The sequence below is a fragment of the Alternaria rosae genome, assembly GCF_020736505.1.
Source record: "Alternaria rosae strain MPI-PUGE-AT-0040 chromosome Unknown BKA58scaffold_13, whole genome shotgun sequence".
Taxonomy (NCBI): domain Eukaryota; kingdom Fungi; phylum Ascomycota; class Dothideomycetes; order Pleosporales; family Pleosporaceae; genus Alternaria; species Alternaria rosae.
Genome location: NW_025763582.1, coordinates 683,501 through 702,093, shown reverse-complemented (window position 1 = coordinate 702,093; position 18,593 = coordinate 683,501). Strand labels below are relative to the sequence as shown.

General features: G+C 53.6%; 4 protein-coding genes across 4 annotated transcripts; 1 reads left to right on the top strand and 3 right to left on the bottom strand.

Annotated features, from left to right (window-relative positions):
* Nucleotides 1-2,838: 2,838 nt before the first annotated feature.
* On the bottom strand, nucleotides 2,839-5,852 carry BKA58DRAFT_406453 (uncharacterized protein; the record flags this gene model as incomplete). Its single annotated transcript, XM_046171957.1, has 4 exons — nucleotides 2,839-4,252; nucleotides 4,305-5,027; nucleotides 5,240-5,623; nucleotides 5,695-5,852. The coding sequence occupies 4 exons, from the start codon at nucleotides 5,850-5,852 to the stop codon at nucleotides 2,839-2,841; spliced, it is 2,679 nt and encodes an 892-aa protein (XP_046020371.1).
* Nucleotides 5,853-9,478: 3,626 nt separating this feature from the next.
* BKA58DRAFT_450402 (uncharacterized protein) lies at nucleotides 9,479-12,025 on the bottom strand (the record flags this gene model as incomplete). Its single annotated transcript, XM_046174353.1, has 5 exons — nucleotides 11,196-12,025; nucleotides 10,604-10,997; nucleotides 10,316-10,427; nucleotides 10,012-10,256; nucleotides 9,479-9,927 (listed from the first exon to the last, which is right to left on the bottom strand). The coding sequence occupies exons 1-5, from the start codon at nucleotides 11,775-11,777 to the stop codon at nucleotides 9,479-9,481; spliced, it is 1,782 nt and encodes a 593-aa protein (XP_046020370.1). The 5' UTR covers nucleotides 11,778-12,025.
* Nucleotide 12,026: 1 nt separating this feature from the next.
* BKA58DRAFT_67187 (uncharacterized protein) lies at nucleotides 12,027-13,826 on the bottom strand. The gene is made up of 3 exons (XM_046175704.1): nucleotides 13,198-13,826; nucleotides 12,544-13,145; nucleotides 12,027-12,491 (listed from the first exon to the last, which is right to left on the bottom strand). The coding sequence occupies exons 1-3, from the start codon at nucleotides 13,698-13,700 to the stop codon at nucleotides 12,343-12,345; spliced, it is 1,254 nt and encodes a 417-aa protein (XP_046020369.1). The 5' UTR covers nucleotides 13,701-13,826; the 3' UTR covers nucleotides 12,027-12,342.
* Nucleotides 13,827-14,518: 692 nt separating this feature from the next.
* BKA58DRAFT_394770 (uncharacterized protein) lies at nucleotides 14,519-17,294 on the top strand. The gene has a single exon (XM_046171222.1). It carries the CDS (start codon nucleotides 14,848-14,850, stop codon nucleotides 16,996-16,998), a length of 2,151 nt encoding a protein of 716 aa, XP_046020368.1. The 5' UTR covers nucleotides 14,519-14,847; the 3' UTR covers nucleotides 16,999-17,294.
* Nucleotides 17,295-18,593: the final 1,299 nt, after the last annotated feature.

Below are 18,593 nucleotides of genomic sequence, written 5' to 3'. Positions count from 1 at the left end.
CGGGATGGAAAGACGGTTCTTCGGGGTTCGATGTAGACATGGCGAGTTATCATAAAAAGTGACCAGTCGCAAAAAGAAGTGTGATTCAGAAAGCACAACACTCAATAGATGAAGCTGGCGATAGCCGTTTGTTGTAGTAATACCAGCTACCGGGTAACATTGTTGCGATCTGGCATGTGATGAGCAACGTATCCGGCTCAGCCGCGGCTGCACTCTGCATCTCTTGACATCCCTTGCAATATTACTCGGTAAACTACCCAGTGTCTACTATGTGGCACAGCAGCTTACATCGCATCATGTAAACCGCCAAGGTGCTTCGTGTTCATCAGTAAGCGCGCGTCGACATCGTACTAATGGTGATGAATGTATACAAGTAATGTGAAGATATTGCGCGAGGAAAGAGCGGAGTTGGATGAGGAGAAGCGCGGTGGCCTGAGCGCTCTGTGTGGTTGATCACCCCTCTCACGATCCCTAGACGGGACACGGCATGAAATTATGAACATGGCGATAAGGTGGAATGTATCATCTCTACTACACACGACGATAATCTAGTATCCCGCCCACCTCACCTTTTTCTCACATCACGCAGACGACACCAAAACAATCAACAAACTGCCGCGCAAAACCACTGCCATTGCTACTATACTATACCCAACAAGTCCCAACTACAGTATGTCGCCCCGCCTCGCCAAAATTCTGACAACCACCACACCAACACGCACATGCACTCCTGCCCATCGCGCGCGCACCTAAAATGCGAACCAAAATGTCTTGCATCCCACCCATCCACCCATCACATGTCCACTTCTTCGCAAAGCATCTCCACTTGCTTCCATCCGTCCATTGCAGATGCATACTTCCTTGCACACCGCTACTGATGTGCCGTTCTAAATCCCTTAGTTCCCTTCAAACCTTCTCGGCGGCTAACACTCCTGCGTAGAAGAACCTAAGAACACCTTTCAATATTTTAGCATGGGGTTCTGTCCGTCTAGTCACCGTGCTTTACTGCTTGCTTAACTGGAAGTGGAGTTATCTGGGGGTAATGGAAACCATCCTGCCCCGCTTTAAAGTCAGTAGCTCGCGGGTGTTACTGGGGCTATCGTGAGCATGTTTTTGTTAGTTAGTTAGTTTGGAATGTGTGTGGGATGGATCGAGCGGGTGCCGAGAGCTGCATAGTCAAGGTGCGAACGGAGATTAAAGACGGAAGTGCTCATGCATGTGTAAATGCATTTGGCAAAGACTCGTGTGCGCCGTACGTCAATTTGCGTCGTAACTTTGTAGGATCGCTGAAGAAGGAAAAGGGTTCACAGTGCGCACCACGCAACCCCACAGCTTGATCAACGATTCGCTGCGTCGATTATCCAAATCGCCGGTAACGCGGCTCTGCGTCGATCATCATATGTCAGCTCACTGTCCAGACCCTTCCCTTGTTCCCAACCAATTCAAGCATTACCATCTCGTTCCTTCTCGTTCTTTTCTTACACACGAATAGTTTCCCCAGTCGTTGGAGCATTGTCTCGTGGCAACGCGTCTATTGGCTGCGAGTCGGCATTCGGCTAACTACGGCGTGCGCGTCCACAGTAGCCAACGGCTGTCGAAACCAAAACCAATAGACCAGGAACCTTAGGTCATGCGGCTCTGCACCTACCCTTCGTCTTAAACTAGGCGCGGGCTGACATTGTCAATGCTCACGTACCAGGCTTGTCTACAAACAGCAGTCCGCTTGCATGACGCGCAGCAGAACGACGATGGAGCGGCCTGTGGCGGGACAAAGCGTTGCTTGGCGGCTGAGGCGGCGGGCGAGTCAGAACACCATGGCACGTGGCATGGAAGCTGTGACCCAGAGGACCTGGCGTTTCGCCCGGTGAGTGGCAATACATCGGCATGTGATGGCTGGTACGTAGCGGGATGCTGTAATCTTGGCACGACGGTACCTCGTGGTTGTTGTGGGCAAGGGAACCCATTGTACGGATGCGGTGTTGTATCTCATGGCTACCCTGCAAAGCCCTCGGTACGCAGTAGTGTAAGTCGGTGGCAAGAACCAAACGGCGCGCTACACCGAACAGGCGATGGGCCCGGCTGGTAGTGAAGGTAGCCAGATTAGCGACGTTTGGATGCGGCTTGAAAGGGCGCATGTCCGATGGATGAGCGTCATCACAACATAGTCCGGAGATGAACGATGAGGTTGAAGGAGATACCAGATAGTAGTGTGTGAAGTATGTAGAGTGTGGTATTACGACTCGTCGAGAAAGCCGTCATGTCTATCAACTATCTCAGAAAATGGAAAAACGCCTTTGGACCTCGAGGATCAAGGTCCTGTTTTGAATAACTTTTTGTTTGCTCTGTGATAGAGGAACGCCGTGAGAAATAAGAAAAAGAGACCCAAGTCTAGCAAGCTCAGGGGGATATTCCGCGTAGAAAAAGACGATTGAAGCAAGATAGCCAACTCATAACACCTCTGTAATGCACATCGAATTCGTCGTACCAAGCGCTGCTGTACCGCCGCCGATTCAAAAGGAAGATGTACAATCTCGAGAGGATGTACAAGAGAGCGAAATACGTAAGCGGAGCCAAAAACGTCTCTTTATCCAAGATATCAGGCCTGGCTGGTTGGTTGGGTAGAGGAATACTCCAGTCCAAGTAACGCCAGGTAGATGCAAGAACAAGGGACGGACGAGTCATGACTTTTCGTGTTGTTGCTGAACAACATCAGCCGATAAAGAAACAAAATGTCTATGGCGAAGCTACAAGCGTCGTCGCGGATATCGAAGATCGGGGTATTGGGAGAAGAGTAGAAGGTTGGGAGACGCATTGAGAGCGATCCGAAGAAGTAAAGTTCTAGAACATGGAGGGGTCGATGCCCATTCCAGCACCAGCGACATTCGCGTTCTGAAGATTTTGCAGATTCGAGGTGAGACCAAGTTTCTGCATCGCCAACTCGGGGTTGCAGTGGGGAGCGTGGGAGCGGTGGTACTTGAGACCGTTGAGGTTCTTGTATCGCTTGCCGCATACTTCGCAACGATATGGCTTCTCCTTCTCCATGCCGACAGTTCCCGGGTAGGGAATGGACGTGAGAGGGTCGACAATCGAAAAGGTACCGTCGTCATTCTCCTTGAGTTGCTGGTTCTGGTGACCGTGCTGCTTGTGGTACTTGAGACCGTTCTGGTTCTTGTATGCCTTTTCGCAGCCAATGACTGGGCATCGGAACGGCTTGACCTCCTCGGGGAAGGGGAATTGGGGTATGCTCGCGCCGTTGATGAGCTGTTGTTCGCGTAATCTCCTGGCCATCTCGCTCTGGTCGTTTCCGCTGAGCTGGTAGTTCTTGAGCGCAGCTTGCAGCTGAGCCTGGTTGAGACCACTGCTTTGCTTGCTGAACAGACGCTTGCCGGGCTGGTCGATGGTGCCGTTGTTGTCAAATGCGCCCATGCCGAAGTTGCCGTTGCCGTTGGCGAAGTTCATGCCCATGTTCATGTTCATGTCCATGCCCATCATTGGGTTGAAACCGCCAAAGTCCATGTCGAGCTCAGCCGGAGTACCCGGGTGTGAGGACTCGGGCGATGTCAAGTTGTGATTTTGCATAGGCATGGTGCCCATTGTGGGGGTGTTGACCGACGAGACGGTGGGATTGTTCTGAAGGTTGAACTGCTGCGAGGCAGACGGAGTGGTGGGTGTCGATGTGCGCATGCCCTGGTGATTTTGCATGTTGTTCGCGAGGTTGACATTGACGTTGAGCTGGGGCTGCTGGTTCTGGTTCTGGTTGAACTGGTTCTGGACGGGGAATTGCTGCATGTTCTGCTGCTCTTCAATGGGGCCGAGGTTGTCAAAGTTGATGTCGTCCATGTCCATGTCGTCCAGCGTGTCCATGTCCTGCACAGTCGACAAGTTGGAGCGGCTGACAGAGCCGATGCGCTGGCGGGGTGCGCCTATTGAGCCGGAGCGCGACTGGAAACCGTTTTGTGTGTTAAAGGCCGGGTCGCCCTGTGTCTGGCTCGGTGCAATGGAGCTGGTCGGGGCACCGGATGTGGCTGTGAAGCCGTTCTGGGGCTGCTGCTGCTGCTGCTGTGGGCGGGCAGCGGGCGCGTTGGCGTGCGTCTCCTCGAAGTGCTGCAGGAGGTCGTGCAGGGAGGCGAGGGTGAGGCCGCAGCATGTGAAGTCCTTCATGAAGGCAGCTTCCATCTTGGGTAGATAGGACGACGAGTGGAAGGAGGGCGAGTTCTGGACAAAGGGCGCGGGTGAGGTACCCATCATGATGCTGGGCGGTGGTTAGTTTGGGCTGTTACAACTGGGGATAAGTGGATACTTACTCGTCGCGGATCCAGGACCCGACTGAGTGGCCGCCCCAGCTCATGCCACCTGCGAAGCTACCCATGTTGGTGCTCTCGCGGCGCCCACGGTCCTTCATGGTGATGGGGCGGGCGCCGCTGTTGCCGTAGAAAGAAGAGCCGAGCATGCTGATGGAGGGGTGGCGCTCGCCGATGCTTGGGCGGCCATTGTTGAACTCGAAGTTGTTCGGGTTGAGCAAGCCGGGCGTCGTGGCCATGTCGGGCTGGGCCTCAGCCTGGCGCAGGGCCGACGTCAGGTTGGACGTCTGGTTCTGGGGCGAGTTGGAGCCATAGCGCGGGGGCGTCTGGATGTCGATGGGCGAGGCGGTGGCCATGTCTGCGAAGCCGCTGTGGACTTGCGGCTCCTCGGGGAAGAGGGGGAAGCTGCAGTCGCCCGCGTCTTCGAATAGCACGTCCTCGTCGGGCTGGCGGCGGGCCACAAGCTCCTGGGGCTTGCGGTGCCAGAGGTGGTGGAGGCCGGCGCTCGGGTCCTTGTTCCCACGCCCAAAATGCGGCGATGCGGGCTGCTCGACAGGCGTGGAGATGGGCGTGCTCGCTGCGGTGGATTCGCGCGGCGAGTGGGAGAGGGGTGGCGGGTGCTCGTAGGAATCCAGCTTCACGGTGGGCGAGGGTGAAGGGTGTCGAGGTGGCAGTGGGGAACGAATGCTAGTGGAACGGCGACTCGTTAGGCGCAGTTTCAGATGACTGTGCGGTTGGTGTGTGTGGCGTCGGTAATCGTCAACGTTAGAACACGCAAAAGTAATGCGTGTTTAGGATGTCTGAAATAGTCGGATATGCTGAGTATAATGCCAGTAATGCCAGTGAATTTAGTTGGAATAGCCGTGCCGGGGCGCGGTAGATTATATGCGCAAGTGGGAGCGGTGACGACGAGGGTTAGTATGGGCAGAGCGGCCGACCTCGAGGATCCCTGCAATGTGGGTGGATACGGCCAATTGCGGGCTGGCGCTACTGTGCTCTGTATGCGTCGCTTCTGCCAGAAATGCAACTGTGACGAAGGGCGATCTCGGATTATGCGATGCGGGTGACGACGGCGGGCGATGTGCGAGATGCAGCGATGCAACGGCTGCCCGTCTGAGATATACTTCGTTTGTCTCTCGGCCTGGCCCAGTCGCCGGCTTGGTGATTGAGAATACGGCACTGCCGGCCGAGGCAACTCTGGGAGAGAAGGCGCACGGCCACATGGTTTCTGGTACGCGCCCCTACTAGAGCCGGAGCATGGAGACGACTCCAAGCGTCTGCCTCTGCGTGTGCTCTCACGCCGCCGTCCAACGCAGGCTTCCCTGGCCCAGTGCAGTAGCATCGCCAACAACTTCTTCTAGAAGCCGTGGCGCCCTGGCCAGCTGGAAAGTACCGTCGCTCGCCCTTGCCCGTGGCGCAGGCAACACCACCGTAGCCTTCGCCGTGAACCATCCTATACCCGAGTCTGCTCCGGGCCAGCTCTTGGCCAGCTCTACACTCCCTACCGGCGCGTGAATGCTTCTCTTCGTGCGAACCGCCGCTGACGCCCATGCACACTCACTTGCAGTCTGCCACCTGCCCTGCAATTCCACCTGCTCCGCACACTAATATGACTAACATGGCTCTGCTCCGCTGCGACTCAAAGGGTCTTGGTCTGCATCGCGCCCAACATGCTTCATCCCTACCCGCCTGGCTAGCCACACCAGCCCGCCCACGAGCATCCCCAGCGATGGACATCGTCGTTTCGAACCGTCACCCAGTCACTCGGCCAGGTCGGCGGAATGCATCTGCTTGGCCGGACTGCGCTCGGCTGTTTGACTGCCTTGGGCTCTCTTACACACGCACTCAACTAACCCGCCGCCGCTGCTGCTATTAGCCTGCGCTACATGCGGTATGTACTCTGCTGTTGGGACGACAAGATGCCTTCGCGTATTAATGCTCTACATGTAGTGTAGTTCTAATCTCTATCACAAAGTTACTGCACCCTCTAGCGCTGTGATCTCTAACCACCGCAACAATACTCGGCAGGTCTTGCCTTGCTTTTTACCCCATGGTCTTGCTGTCTGGGGTAACGAGTCTGTCGCTTACCCGTCTGCATCACTGACTGCCTTACTGCTATAGTTGAAGGTACCGACGACCCGAAATGTCGTGCTCGTCCACCAACCACGACACGATAGCATACACCAACCCCCCACGGCCGCCTCACAAGCCTCATTTCCTGCTCCTGACTTCCCTCAGTTGCATATTCGAAACATGCAGCCCGTCCCGTGACGGGCATCCGAGCACCGGAGTCTTCTCATACCGCAACTATGTCTGCCCTACTCAAGTCCAGCCATCCTTGTAAACGTCACGCCCGGGTCGCTTCACGTCGTGAGCGCTCGTTTCATTGGACCCTGCAGCAGCTCATCCTCCCACGTCGTGCTCAATGAGGGATCCCGCCCTTCGACCAGTCCCAATTTCATCCCACTTGCTGTGTCACTCTAGACACCTCATCACCGCCCCGTCAAAACACTTACGAAAGACGTCGTCCCGTGGATTACGACGTCTTCGAAATATTACCGACGGTACGCGCCTGCACTCGTCATGCTTATGCTGACTGGCCTCTTCGGCGAGGGCGGAATCCGTTGGGGCGCGGCTCTCCCGCTGTCGCTTGTTCAGCAACACTGCCAAGCGCCATTGGCGGAAGGCACAACCGGTGCAACTTCCGACTTGCGAGCCAGACACATGGCTGGGTGGCGACGTCACTCACTCTGCTCATCCATCGCCGAACGGCCCCAAGCCTGGGATGCACTTCGTCTCAGCTCTCGTCGCCAGCCACCAATCCAACGTTCCTCCACCACGCACGGTACCCTCAGCTGAATCGTTGCTTCCGAACCGATACGCAGCGCATCTTGGTGCAACTCTTGCAGTAAGTGTGGCGAGCGAGGCATCGTCAGATTCACAATGTCCCAAGATCGCACCAGGACTCCAGCCCCAATCCTGGCTAGCATCCTTCACCGCTAACTGCCGCCGTGACGTACCCGGTATAACAACGTCTGCTATCCGGTAGCGCACGACAGTGCATCATCTCCTAGGCTGCTTCCAGATGTATTGCATCTTCCGATTCCATCAATGTCTAACTTGCAACATGGCCCTTTTCCGCTGGTTCACAGTACCATGGGATGACACTCTGGGGTAACGGCTACAACTCCAGACGAGAACACTATCATGCCAATTGCGGGGTAAAAAGTACTCTGGTAAGGAAGCACAGCGACATAGACTGACCCGAACATTGAGCCAACGTTTTCTACCAACTTCTGAGTAGACTCCAACAAACAAGCATGAAGCCGGTGCATGACATGCCCAAACGCCCCAAACGCTCTCGGAATCGGGACCATCAGTGTCCAACGTTGCGACTGCACTACGTGGTCAGAAACGGCCCTTCATCATGTTCACAATATGCGCGTCATTGGTTTTGGCGTCAGGCACGCCTACCCCAGGGACGAATGGCAGACCAGAGCGAAGCCGTGCTACCATCGTCTAACGTCGGTAGTCTAAATCACCTCGCTTAAAGGCTCAGCTCTCGCTGTCACGTTGTCGACAATGCAACACCAAGCAACGTGGATAATGACTTATCCCACTCGGTAGTCGCAATTTTCTTGAAATTGTCCGAAACATGATCGCTTGTGGCGCCTCACACGATGTCTCGAACCCACACTGCACCGTCTAATACGTTGTATCCGCCATCTCCACACCTCCACCTGCAGCGCCATGCATGATTTCAAGCTTCAGCGCTAGAATCTCTAGCGCGGACACGGTCCTTTCTTGGGTCACGTTATCGGGCCGCTACCATACACGTAGAGCACATGCGGCAACTGCCAGAGATCAAATGTCGACTTCAACAGATGTGCAGCATGGATTGACATCGGAATACCGATTCTAGATTCTCCGACCATGCCACCAAAGGATTGTGTCCCTGGACAGCTGAGACGTTGTGATGTTGTCTTTCGGTCAAATACATCATCTTCGGCCCTACATCCATGGACAACACGAGCGCACGATCAGCCTTGTGACGTCAACCACGACAGGATGAATCGTTCCTCTAGGCAGCTGGACCTAAACGTTGGCGAACTGCTCCGCGAACGATGTCGTTGCTAGAGTCGATGGGATCGAGAATGCGCCGACCTTATCTACCTGATCGGCAGTATGCTAGCAATAGCTTCCTCCCGCACTTCGGGATAACTCCATCCAGCGTTGTTGACATGCGAAACCGCGCGTCACCGTCGCGCATGTGTGCGGCGTGGCATATGTCATCCCGCCAAACCCTGGCTTTTGTGACGAAAGATGCAGCACTCATCAGTCGATGCCCCTCGGAGCCGCAATCACATTTCTGAGGGACTGACCTTCCAAAAAGGTATTGTATGGGGATTTGAGCTTGACGATCGTTCAGGCGTAATGTGGCAGGTCCGGCTTGCTTTACCCGGTGGGATGCATTTTGGCAGTGAATCATTTGTATTGAACGATCGTCGATATCGTCAGGCTTCGTGAGTAATGCTGAGTCCATGACTTCTTTCGCTCACCTTGATGGTCACGGACTTTCCTCGACATCAGAAGACACGTGTGCGCATTACGATACTCGATTACCTCTTGCCCTTCGATCCGTCAACGACGACAAACTGAGATGCCCATCTATGTGGAACTTTCACATCCAAGAGACCCATCACGACCGAAGTACTGCCTGGCAGCAATGCCACAACAACGATGAGAGTGTGTCATGTGGACATGTCTTCATTTCAATGTAGGGGTATCTTCTCAGTATCGATGCATGACATTCCGCATATCCGAGCTTCGAAATACGGCCGACGTCTTTCAGCCTCATTATCTCGAAACCACTGCGACAACTCGTCTCTGCAGCATCTCATCACCGCACAGTCTCGTTGAGTACTCGTTACGGGTGCCTAGAATGTGCAAGACTGGACAAGACTGGACAAGATACTTTAAGGCGAATTGCACTCGACTACAAACATACATGTGCATTATTATCTTATCTCCGCAAAGGCGATAAACACGAAATACTGCGATAACTTGACTTCAGACGTCATCTGGTATTCTTCAACGCATGGCTCTACGGTGGTGATGTGGTGAGCATCAAAACAACGCTTTCCAAACTCTATCAACAAATACAACACTACCTCACTTCAACGATCCGGATCAGAGTCCTCAATCTCCTCCCTCACCTTCCCCTTGCCCTTCCTCTTTATCTTCTCTGGTTCCTCTCGAATCTCATGAGTCTTCTCCACAGCCCCAGTACCAGTACCAGAAGCGCTCGCCCTCTCAGCTATCCTTTGGATAAAGGCCTCCCTCGCTTCCGCCTTCTCCCTCCTTTCCTTCCCCAACCAGTCAAACACACCCTCCACATCCGTAAACTGCATGAAACCACCCTCTCTCCACGCATCGCCGTGTATCTTCTTCTCAGTCTCGTTATCCATCAAAGCAGCTTTTTGCATGCTAAGCGCCCGTCCCCAGCGACAATACACCAACCCTTGCGTAAGCACCCTTACGCGTATACCCATATTCTTATACTCTCTCTTCCCATACACCGGTCCACCCTCACCACTCACATCACTCGATCCAACTTCCCATCCGCCTTTCCGATACGCAGTAATCCCACCAAGACACAAAATCTACGTCAACGCCGTATCATCCCTCGCACGCGTCTTCTCCGTCTCACTCAACGTGTCGCGGCGCTTCTGTTCTTCGCCTTCGACTTCTGCGTATTTGTTATGCATGTTGCGTTGTCTCATGGAAGCATCGTTGTAGCATTCCATAACTGAGGAATCGTAGTTGTCTTCCTTGAAGAGGGGGACGTGGTGGTAGGCTGTGTGAGGGTCGAGGTGCATGTGTAGGGAGAGGAGGGCGGCGGAAGTGGTGAGGCGGCGGAGGGGTTTGAAGATGGATGAGAGGGTTGGTGGGTCGCTGGGTGTGGTAGGAGAGGAAGGCGGGTGGACTAGTGAGAGGATAGGGGAGAGGTGCACCCATAGTGCTCCGATGATGGTGTGACGTGGCCGTTGAAGTTCTTAGGGAGGAATGTCGGTGCAGGTAGGTGGGCGCGGATAGTCGCTGCGTAGCGGGCGTTGCAATCGAAACCTATGTTCACGTCAGTTCAGTCTCATTCTCATTCTCACTCCCATCAGATGGATAGAATGTCTACTCACTATCCTCATCCTTCCCCTCCCTGTGCACCGCCCCGCCACAACCCTAACCCCCTCCTCCGTCCTCCCCCCCCCCCCCCCCCAAGAATCCATGCTGCAACACCTGCTCACTCAACACATTCCCAATCACCCCACAAACAAGCGCTTGCAATTTCTCTATATCGACAAAGAGATTGTGCCATCCCCACAATCCACTTGGACCTCCACTCGCCACACAATTAATTAACTTCGCCGTCTCCAGCGTCAATGACTTGAAGAACTTGTTGTGCATCATGACATCCCCGTTCTTATCCTTGAACGTGAAAGAGGTGTGCGCGCCGGAAGGGAAATGTTCTTTGGAGAAGTCCTCGATCGAGGTCGTGAGATGGCATAGTCCATCCCTTATCTCAGCGTCGCGGAACGCGTATTCTGGTTCTGACGGTGATTCGGCGCGGATTGACTTAGGGTTTGAGGAAAGTTCGCGGGCGCGTAGGTTGGGCTTTGTAGAACATTTCTGCTCGGGCGTCTTTTCATGTCATTCTGGTGGGTATTTGAAGCTTGAGGAATGGGCGGGAGTGATGGGTGAGGTCATGGTTAGTTAAGATGGTGATGGTGTTGGTGGTGTGATGGGTCTAGTTGCTGTAGATCGGGTGGTGATTGGTCTGCTGGCGCCAGTTCGCGGTCTGGGTTGTTTGCTAATGGGGGTTTGTTTGAGTTGGTCTACTATGATCGCGTTGGTGCTAGTCATGACTGGGTTGGCGGACGATGTGGTGGGGGAGAATGATAGATGTAGGTCGTCGTCGCTGGGCCAATCCATGTCATCGTTTACTTCGTCTTCTTCGTTATCGGTCTCACTGCCCGTACATATTGATGGCGAGACCGTTACCCTGGTGCTTGTACCAGCCAACGCCCTCTCTGCCTCGCCGTGCTTCTCTGTCCTATCAGCCCTACTACCCGAACCGCGCGCTTCAATAGCAGTGTATAAATCGCGAGAAAGTTTGCGAACAGATTTCGGAGTCACGTACGGCCGAGCATCGTCATCTTCGTCATCGTCTTCAATCTCAACTTCAGCTTCGGCTTGCAATTGATGCGCTGCTGCTTCCTCCTCATCCAATACAAACACATCATCTCCGTTCACCCGCGCCGTACCAGCACCAGCATAAACAGCATTCTGGTATTGTTCCGGGTCGTACGCATCCCTCTTTCTCTTCTCACCCGAGCGCGAACTCGGCGTATCTAGGACATTGCGCTTCTTAGCGAGCGAGGATGTGGCGGGCGAACTGAAGAGGTTTTGGAGGAAAGACATCGCGCGCGATCGGAGTTACGTTGGTAAAGTGAAGATGCGCGCTGTATGATCAGCGTGATACCTTGGCCGTGAGATGGGGTCACTCGCATACATGCTATGTCTTGTGTCACCTGCTCTTGTATGCTCACCGCGGTCGCTTTGTCTTTGTTGGTGCGCGACCGCATCCAGCAGTTCGTGGGAGCGTGCAGCCGGATGGAGGTTTGCGATTGTTTTGCGCAGGAGTAACAAAGACACCAAAAGCTCTTACTGTGATATCTTTGCGATGGAGCGCAACAATGGATGTCTTTAATGTGGTAATTGTCTATTGTGTTGCGAAGTTAGAGCGGGACCTGGTGAGGGTAAATGCATGCATCGTATCGTTCTGGCTCACTCATACAGCCATCAGGTTAGGAGAAGAAATGCACCAAGGAATCGTGAACCTCGTTGGAGGAAGAACCACTATCATTACCTCTGTGTAGAGTAAAACCCACTATGCTAGTTACGCCTGGCTCGATAAGTAAATGTAGAGCGATGATGCAAGGAAACGCTAGATGACAACAATAGACAAAGAAACTTGGATTGAGTTTTATGACTTGGGCGGAGGTGTAAAGTTCTTGTAGAAACAGGAACACAACGTGCTCTCACTCTGAGCCTTGAGCTTGACGTCGTCGCCTGACGAACTTGTGCAAGCTGGTACTCCCTGCCCACCTGCTACGCTTTGTTCGATCTTTACGGCTATTTCAAGTTAGTTGTTGTATGTAGGATGAGAGCTGCCAGTCATGCTTACCGTATGGCCACGCCTTGTTAGCGACCTTTCCAACTGCGATTGTGTCGTCTGGGTATGTCTGCTGCATTTTGGTGTATAAGATGCCCTGCATATTGGTCGCACCGTAGTCGCAGTCAAAGTCGCCTTTCTTTCCTCCAAGGCTTCCCGTCATATTAACAGTCTTGGACCGCGAGATCTGGAACCGGTATCGCTCTGTGTCCTTCCCGGAGTCCAACAACTCGAGGTCTTCGTTCTGGAACGTGGTGTCAAATGTGTCGTCCTGTTGACCGGAAGAAATCTTGTAAGACCCTGTGGAACCGCTGATATCCCAGTTCAAAATGGTGAGAGCTTTCTGTTGGTCATCGTAGTAGTTCGTGTTCGGCGGGCATGTCCAAGTGTCTGGGTCTGAGGTGCAGTCTGTTGTGACGGTATCGAGGAAGAGGACTAGGGACCAGCTTCCGACGGGAAAGTTCGAGGGGACAGCGGAGGGTGTGGAGGTGGTGACTGGAGATGGGGGATCGTCGTCGGTCGTTGAAGGAGAGTTGGAGTCGGGGTTGGAGGTGGGCTTGCTTTCGCTGCCTGCCGGTGTCGTTGAGCCGCCTGTGTTCGCTGCCGGTGCGCTGCTACGTGATTGTTAGCCCAGATTTCCTCGATGTTAGCATGACGCTGGCATACCTCTTTGAGTCCTTCTTTAATCCCATAGCGAGTCCAACGCCCAATGCCACGATCAGCGCAATGATCAGGGCGGCGACCACAGCGACCTTCTTCCATCCCCAAGCAGCAATCCCTCTCTGTCTCCGTTGTCGTACGTGTCCAAACTTCTCCTCATCCCGATCACTCCACACACTGACACTGAGGTTGCTCCCATTGTGCATGTCCTCGCTGCTTTCCCTTGGCGTCAATAATCTGCCACCCGTCAAGACTGATTGGATGAAGCCGGGCTTCTTCTCGACCCTGTGGTGTTGTACTGGTCCGACATGCTGATGCGATGGGTCGTTGCAGAACGTGCTTTCGGTAGTGACGCTGATTTCAGCTGTCTTGGACGCAGCCGACTTGCCTCGTTTGGCATCGAGGATTACAGAGAGACGCTGGCCAGCCGGTGTCGAAATGCGCTTTGCCGGCCGGTCGTCATTGATGGGGTAGTGTGCCTTTGCGCGCTTGGAGCGAATGAAGTTCATTGGATCGGAGGCTGGAGGGCTATATTGCTTGTGACTCGCGCTGTACTGCTGTTCTGTGTGTCAAAAGAAACTGTCCAAGTTCTCCTGACTACAGTCGCTATCGCTCGTGCGGGTGGCTTGCCGCTATATCGCGCGCTATAGCCTGGGAGCGTAGGGATGCTGATGACGGAGACGATGGGGGTAGGGAGGTGAGAAGAAGACAACAGGAGCTTCCCTCTCCACGGCTGTCAGGCGCGACGCACCCGCCTGAGCCATGACAGCGAGCGAAAGCTTGTACGGACGGAATCTTGTTGACATGATCCTACTCAGGCCTCGAGCGTATGGGGCCTGCGCTCTATCACGCGCTAGCGCCCGTTATAGTATCGAAGTAAACTGCAACAGGCTAGGGAGTCACCCCATTCTCCTGACCATCACTCATGGAGCTGGTTATCGGTGGAGCCGCACGGTGCTGCGTCGGGAACGGGTGCGCCATGCATGGGCAGATCATGAGAGCTTGACGGGAGCTTTTGTGCAGAGACAGGATGATGGCGTGCTTGACATCTGGGGTTGAGGAGGTATGCCATGGGCATGGGACAGTCCTGAAAGCTCTGCCGTCATTGCAAAGTGATGTCGCACGAGTGAAGTTTGTTGGTAGTCGCGTTGGTAGTCTCGTTTCGCGGGCGGTGTTTGTTTTGCTGAGTGATTAGGGGTCGTGTCGCTAAATTCGGAGCCTGTTCCTGCATTCGGCGCAGGGATCCGGGTCCGAGGGAATTTGCTGCCAAGCTTTGAGCTTCACCTCACTCGACGTTCTTTCACGTGCTTGCGTGCAGACAACGTGGCGAGCCTCACCATCCGGGCACACGTAAGATAGATAGTGTTGCGAGTTCTTGATGTCTGATGAGGACCGACGCTAGTCGTCGAACGCGCTTTCCTCGCGCGCTCTCGCTCTCACCGCGCGCTTCACCGACGCGTCACAATCTGCAAACGCGGCTGCCTCAATCATGCTCTCGCCTACCGTGACGTTTGCACACCTGCACGCACTTCACTCGAAAGACTCTTCACCCTTGAGCTTGCTGCACGTCTATTTTAGCATCAGTGTGCGACAGCTTCTTGATTCTCGAAGCCACTACTTAAGCTGTCCAGCAGTCTCACAAACCTCACTTGCAAGATGTCTCCTCGGGTAACAGTGCAACTCGTCCCAGGATGCTCTGATGGCGACCCATTACACGTCCCTCCACCAGGTATACACACCCAGGTAGACCCGCCTACTCTATACCTAGAGAAGATCGGCCAGGCGTGGATAGAGCATCGAGGCGAGGCCCGACCGGGAGTCACTTACATACTCGAAGCTTTGCCAGCAGGCTATACTATGTGGGAGCGTCCGAGACCATCAAACGCAAAGCATGTCGATAAATATCTATATGGTCATCCCAGAAAGAAGGCTTTCGACTCACCCAACCGCTACTTCCCTCACTTCGAGCATCTAATGAGCAACAATGGCAACAGCATAGGTTGTCCATGTACTCTCTGCAGTGGAAGTGCAGGCGTTCTTCCGAAAACCTCAGCCAACAGCTCTCAAGTGAGAAGTTCAAGCGCGGCGTCTTCGCGAAAGTCAAACTCCTCTGCGTCCGTGCACAGCCGGCCTTCTAGTTCTCATAGCGCCAAACAGCTGCCGGTCGCATCACTGCCTAGTCTGTCATTACAACACAAGGGCCGGCCCAAGAAGATCACTCCAGGTCTAGACACGACCAATGTCGATAGCGAAGGTACACCGGATGTGTACAGGAACCTGATCGACAAGCTTCGTCGACACCGCGACGTAGACGAGCCCATCGCTGAGCCCCTCAGTCCAGACTGGCGAGCGGAACAAGAACAACTTCCAAAGTTTCTCGAAGATGTCAAGGCACAAGACCAGTGGGTTCCCCGAACTGGAGACATTGTCCTGTATATACGCAACATGCCTGATACCGTTGAATTGGTTCGAGACAACACCACTGGCGAGCTTCAGATGTACGATGAGCGGCGCAAGCTGCATCTCGGTACTCCGCAATGGGCGGCAGGCCTGGTTACTGAGCCGGCTACTGGTACCACGGTCGTTGAGCTCGTAGCCTCTACTCAGGAGCGCAATGTTTCTAGCATAGGTGTACGCGTCGAACCGATCCCAAACCCAAACGAGTCGGACAAGTCGCTCTCTAAGAGACACAAGTACGTCTTGTTGCGACAGACAAGCCCGTTTATCATGTGGAGAGACCTCTTACGCCGCATCCCCCAAGAGGAATGGCACCACACTGTCAAGAACGCCCTCGCTCTGATGTCAACGCTCTCGCTCATGGGCAAGTATCGATTCCGAGGATCCTGGCCCAACGCGAGCATATATTGCCATGGTATCTACGTTGGTGCTGAGATGCTCGCAGTCGGTGACACAGTGTGTCTCCTTCCTAATAAGCAGTTTGGCCAGTCTGGCTGTACGGATGTCATGAGCATCAAATCGATTCGATTGAAGTGGACCAATCTGGACAAGGCCTCCGACAATGACTACGACGAGGGACGACCTTACAACTCCGAGATATGGATCTATGGCTCAGCTTATACTAGCGATGGTTCACGGTCGAACAAGCTGTGGGTTACCGAGCAAAACGTTGAGGCCCCGCGAGTTGCAAACGACTACGCAGACTGGTACCCATTGCATCCTGCCGATAAAGAACTGGCAATACCTTACTCACGCGTCCTCGGTCGTCTCCATGAGCGCGATGCCATGGCCTACTTCCTTAAGTCCGATGATGACAACCCTCCAGGACTCGATGTCGGCCGACAAGCTGTGGTGGAGGCGCGCGCCTTTGCACGAAAGCACGATAACCGAATCGCTCAAGGATCCGATGCTACATGGTACTGGGGAGACGATCGTGCTGACGCCTTGAACCTGCGCACCATCAACGGCCTTGATGTGTCCAGATACGACCTCGACCGAGGTGTGAAAGACCTTCGTCGCAAGTATCGGCAACTAGATTGTGTAGCCAGTGGCGACGCGAAGCCTACGGGCCAAGATATACTTGGTAGCAATGGACTCCTCAGTTTCATGGCACCGACTTTGCCACTCCACACGAGCGGCGCGAAGGCACCAAGCGATAATGGAAGCTCATCTATCGCAAGTGCCAGCCAAGCCTTCCGGAAGCGCACTCATATCGTTGATCTGGATGAGGAGGACGATATTGAGGAGGATGACATGGACGAAGAGATCAGAGCGCACACCAAGGTCGTGGCGGAAGACCGCCAATCTCCAAAGAAAAAAAAGGCGAAGGTAATGGTCGTAATCGACTGAGATCCGCAAGCGCATATCAATCCCGCCGGTCATAGTACAGCGGTAGGGCTCATGTAGAATCGATGAGTGGCTGGCTTATGCACGAGAAGAGACATGATGTATGAGCACTATGGCGATGAACGAGATGACAGTCGGGACAATTTCCAAGATGGCTTTGTACGGGAGGTTCGCTGTTGATACTTGATACCCATTTCCTGCGATATCACCGAAACACTGTATGTTTCTTTACTGTACTAGATCTGCACGACATTAGGGCAAATGCCAACACTGGCCTATTAGCGGCCACAATACCAACATACAATATGTATTGTCGCGTTCCTTCTACCTTGATCATGTGCTCACCTAGCGACCCAAAGCGCATACCTGACCCTGTCAACCTTTCTACCCCCTCACTCTCTCCAAGTTTTCAACGTCCGTCTTATCAAGTTCATCAAGCTCAAAATCGCTATTCATCCCCAACTCTCTGCCTTCTTCCGCTCCCAAACACGCCCCTTCAGTATGCTTCTTCGCCCCCATTTTCCCACTGTCCGACGTTACTTGTCACCGAAAGACATCGATTGCGAATACCAGACGTTCAAAACTCCAGAAGCTCTCGCGTATGAGATTGTGAGACACAACGTGGGCTCGAGCATCTAGTGGGACTGCGGTGTAGTAGGCAATATGTAAGGGGTAGTTGTAGGCAATAGTACTTGCTTTACACTACAAGAGAATAGTAAGGGACAGCTCTATATTCCTACGTTGATAAGGGTAGTTGTATGTAGGAGAAAGAGAATAATTCTTGTCCTTTTCTTTGCGGGCGGAGCGCAGGTTAAGAGCAAGTTTCTAGGCTAAGACCTAAGCGAGAGAAGCAAGCATATTATGTGACTGTTCTCTTCACTCCGCCTTCGCCATCTTATGTTACACAATAGGTAGTACAAAAGAGTCATGAATGTGAATCACTACGAAGGTGACTCATCAGAGCTTCAAAAGTCGAATAAAATGCTTTTCAGCAATTCCACTACACAATATGGGCGACAAAATCAAGATATTCGTGCTCGCTAGCGAATACGGTAGGCTCTTTCGAGAGGCCGTCCCGGAGGATAGACTACCTCCGGACATACAGGTGCCACTATCCAGAATGCTCTTATAGTGCTATAATGAATTCGAAATCTGGGCTGGATAGACAAGCGCATTTGAAGATGGGAGGTGGTCTCTAGACCGGGGAGTAGGATCCAATCCGGGCTTACGGAGAGATGTGATCCGATTGCTGGAACTCATCAGGATGCGCTTGAAAAGAGGCAAGGCATTATCTCGCATCGTTCGTGTTTTTCCGACTGACATGTGTAGGCTTTGTCTCCGCTTGCGACACTTACCAAGATAGTACGACCACGCACGACTCGCACCGAGCCAAGAAACATAAAGCGATGCTAGCGCACCTCCCGTGCCTGACACAAACATGCGTGATAGAAATAACTGAGGGCATCGAAAGACTGGATGGATCAATGGGATCTGTATACTTGAGAGATTCTTCCCTTTCGTCCTTCCCTTTGATGGCTTCCATGGGCGTCGTGTCTTGGCTGGACGCCCTTGTCACGTGACCGTGTCGTACAGCTCCG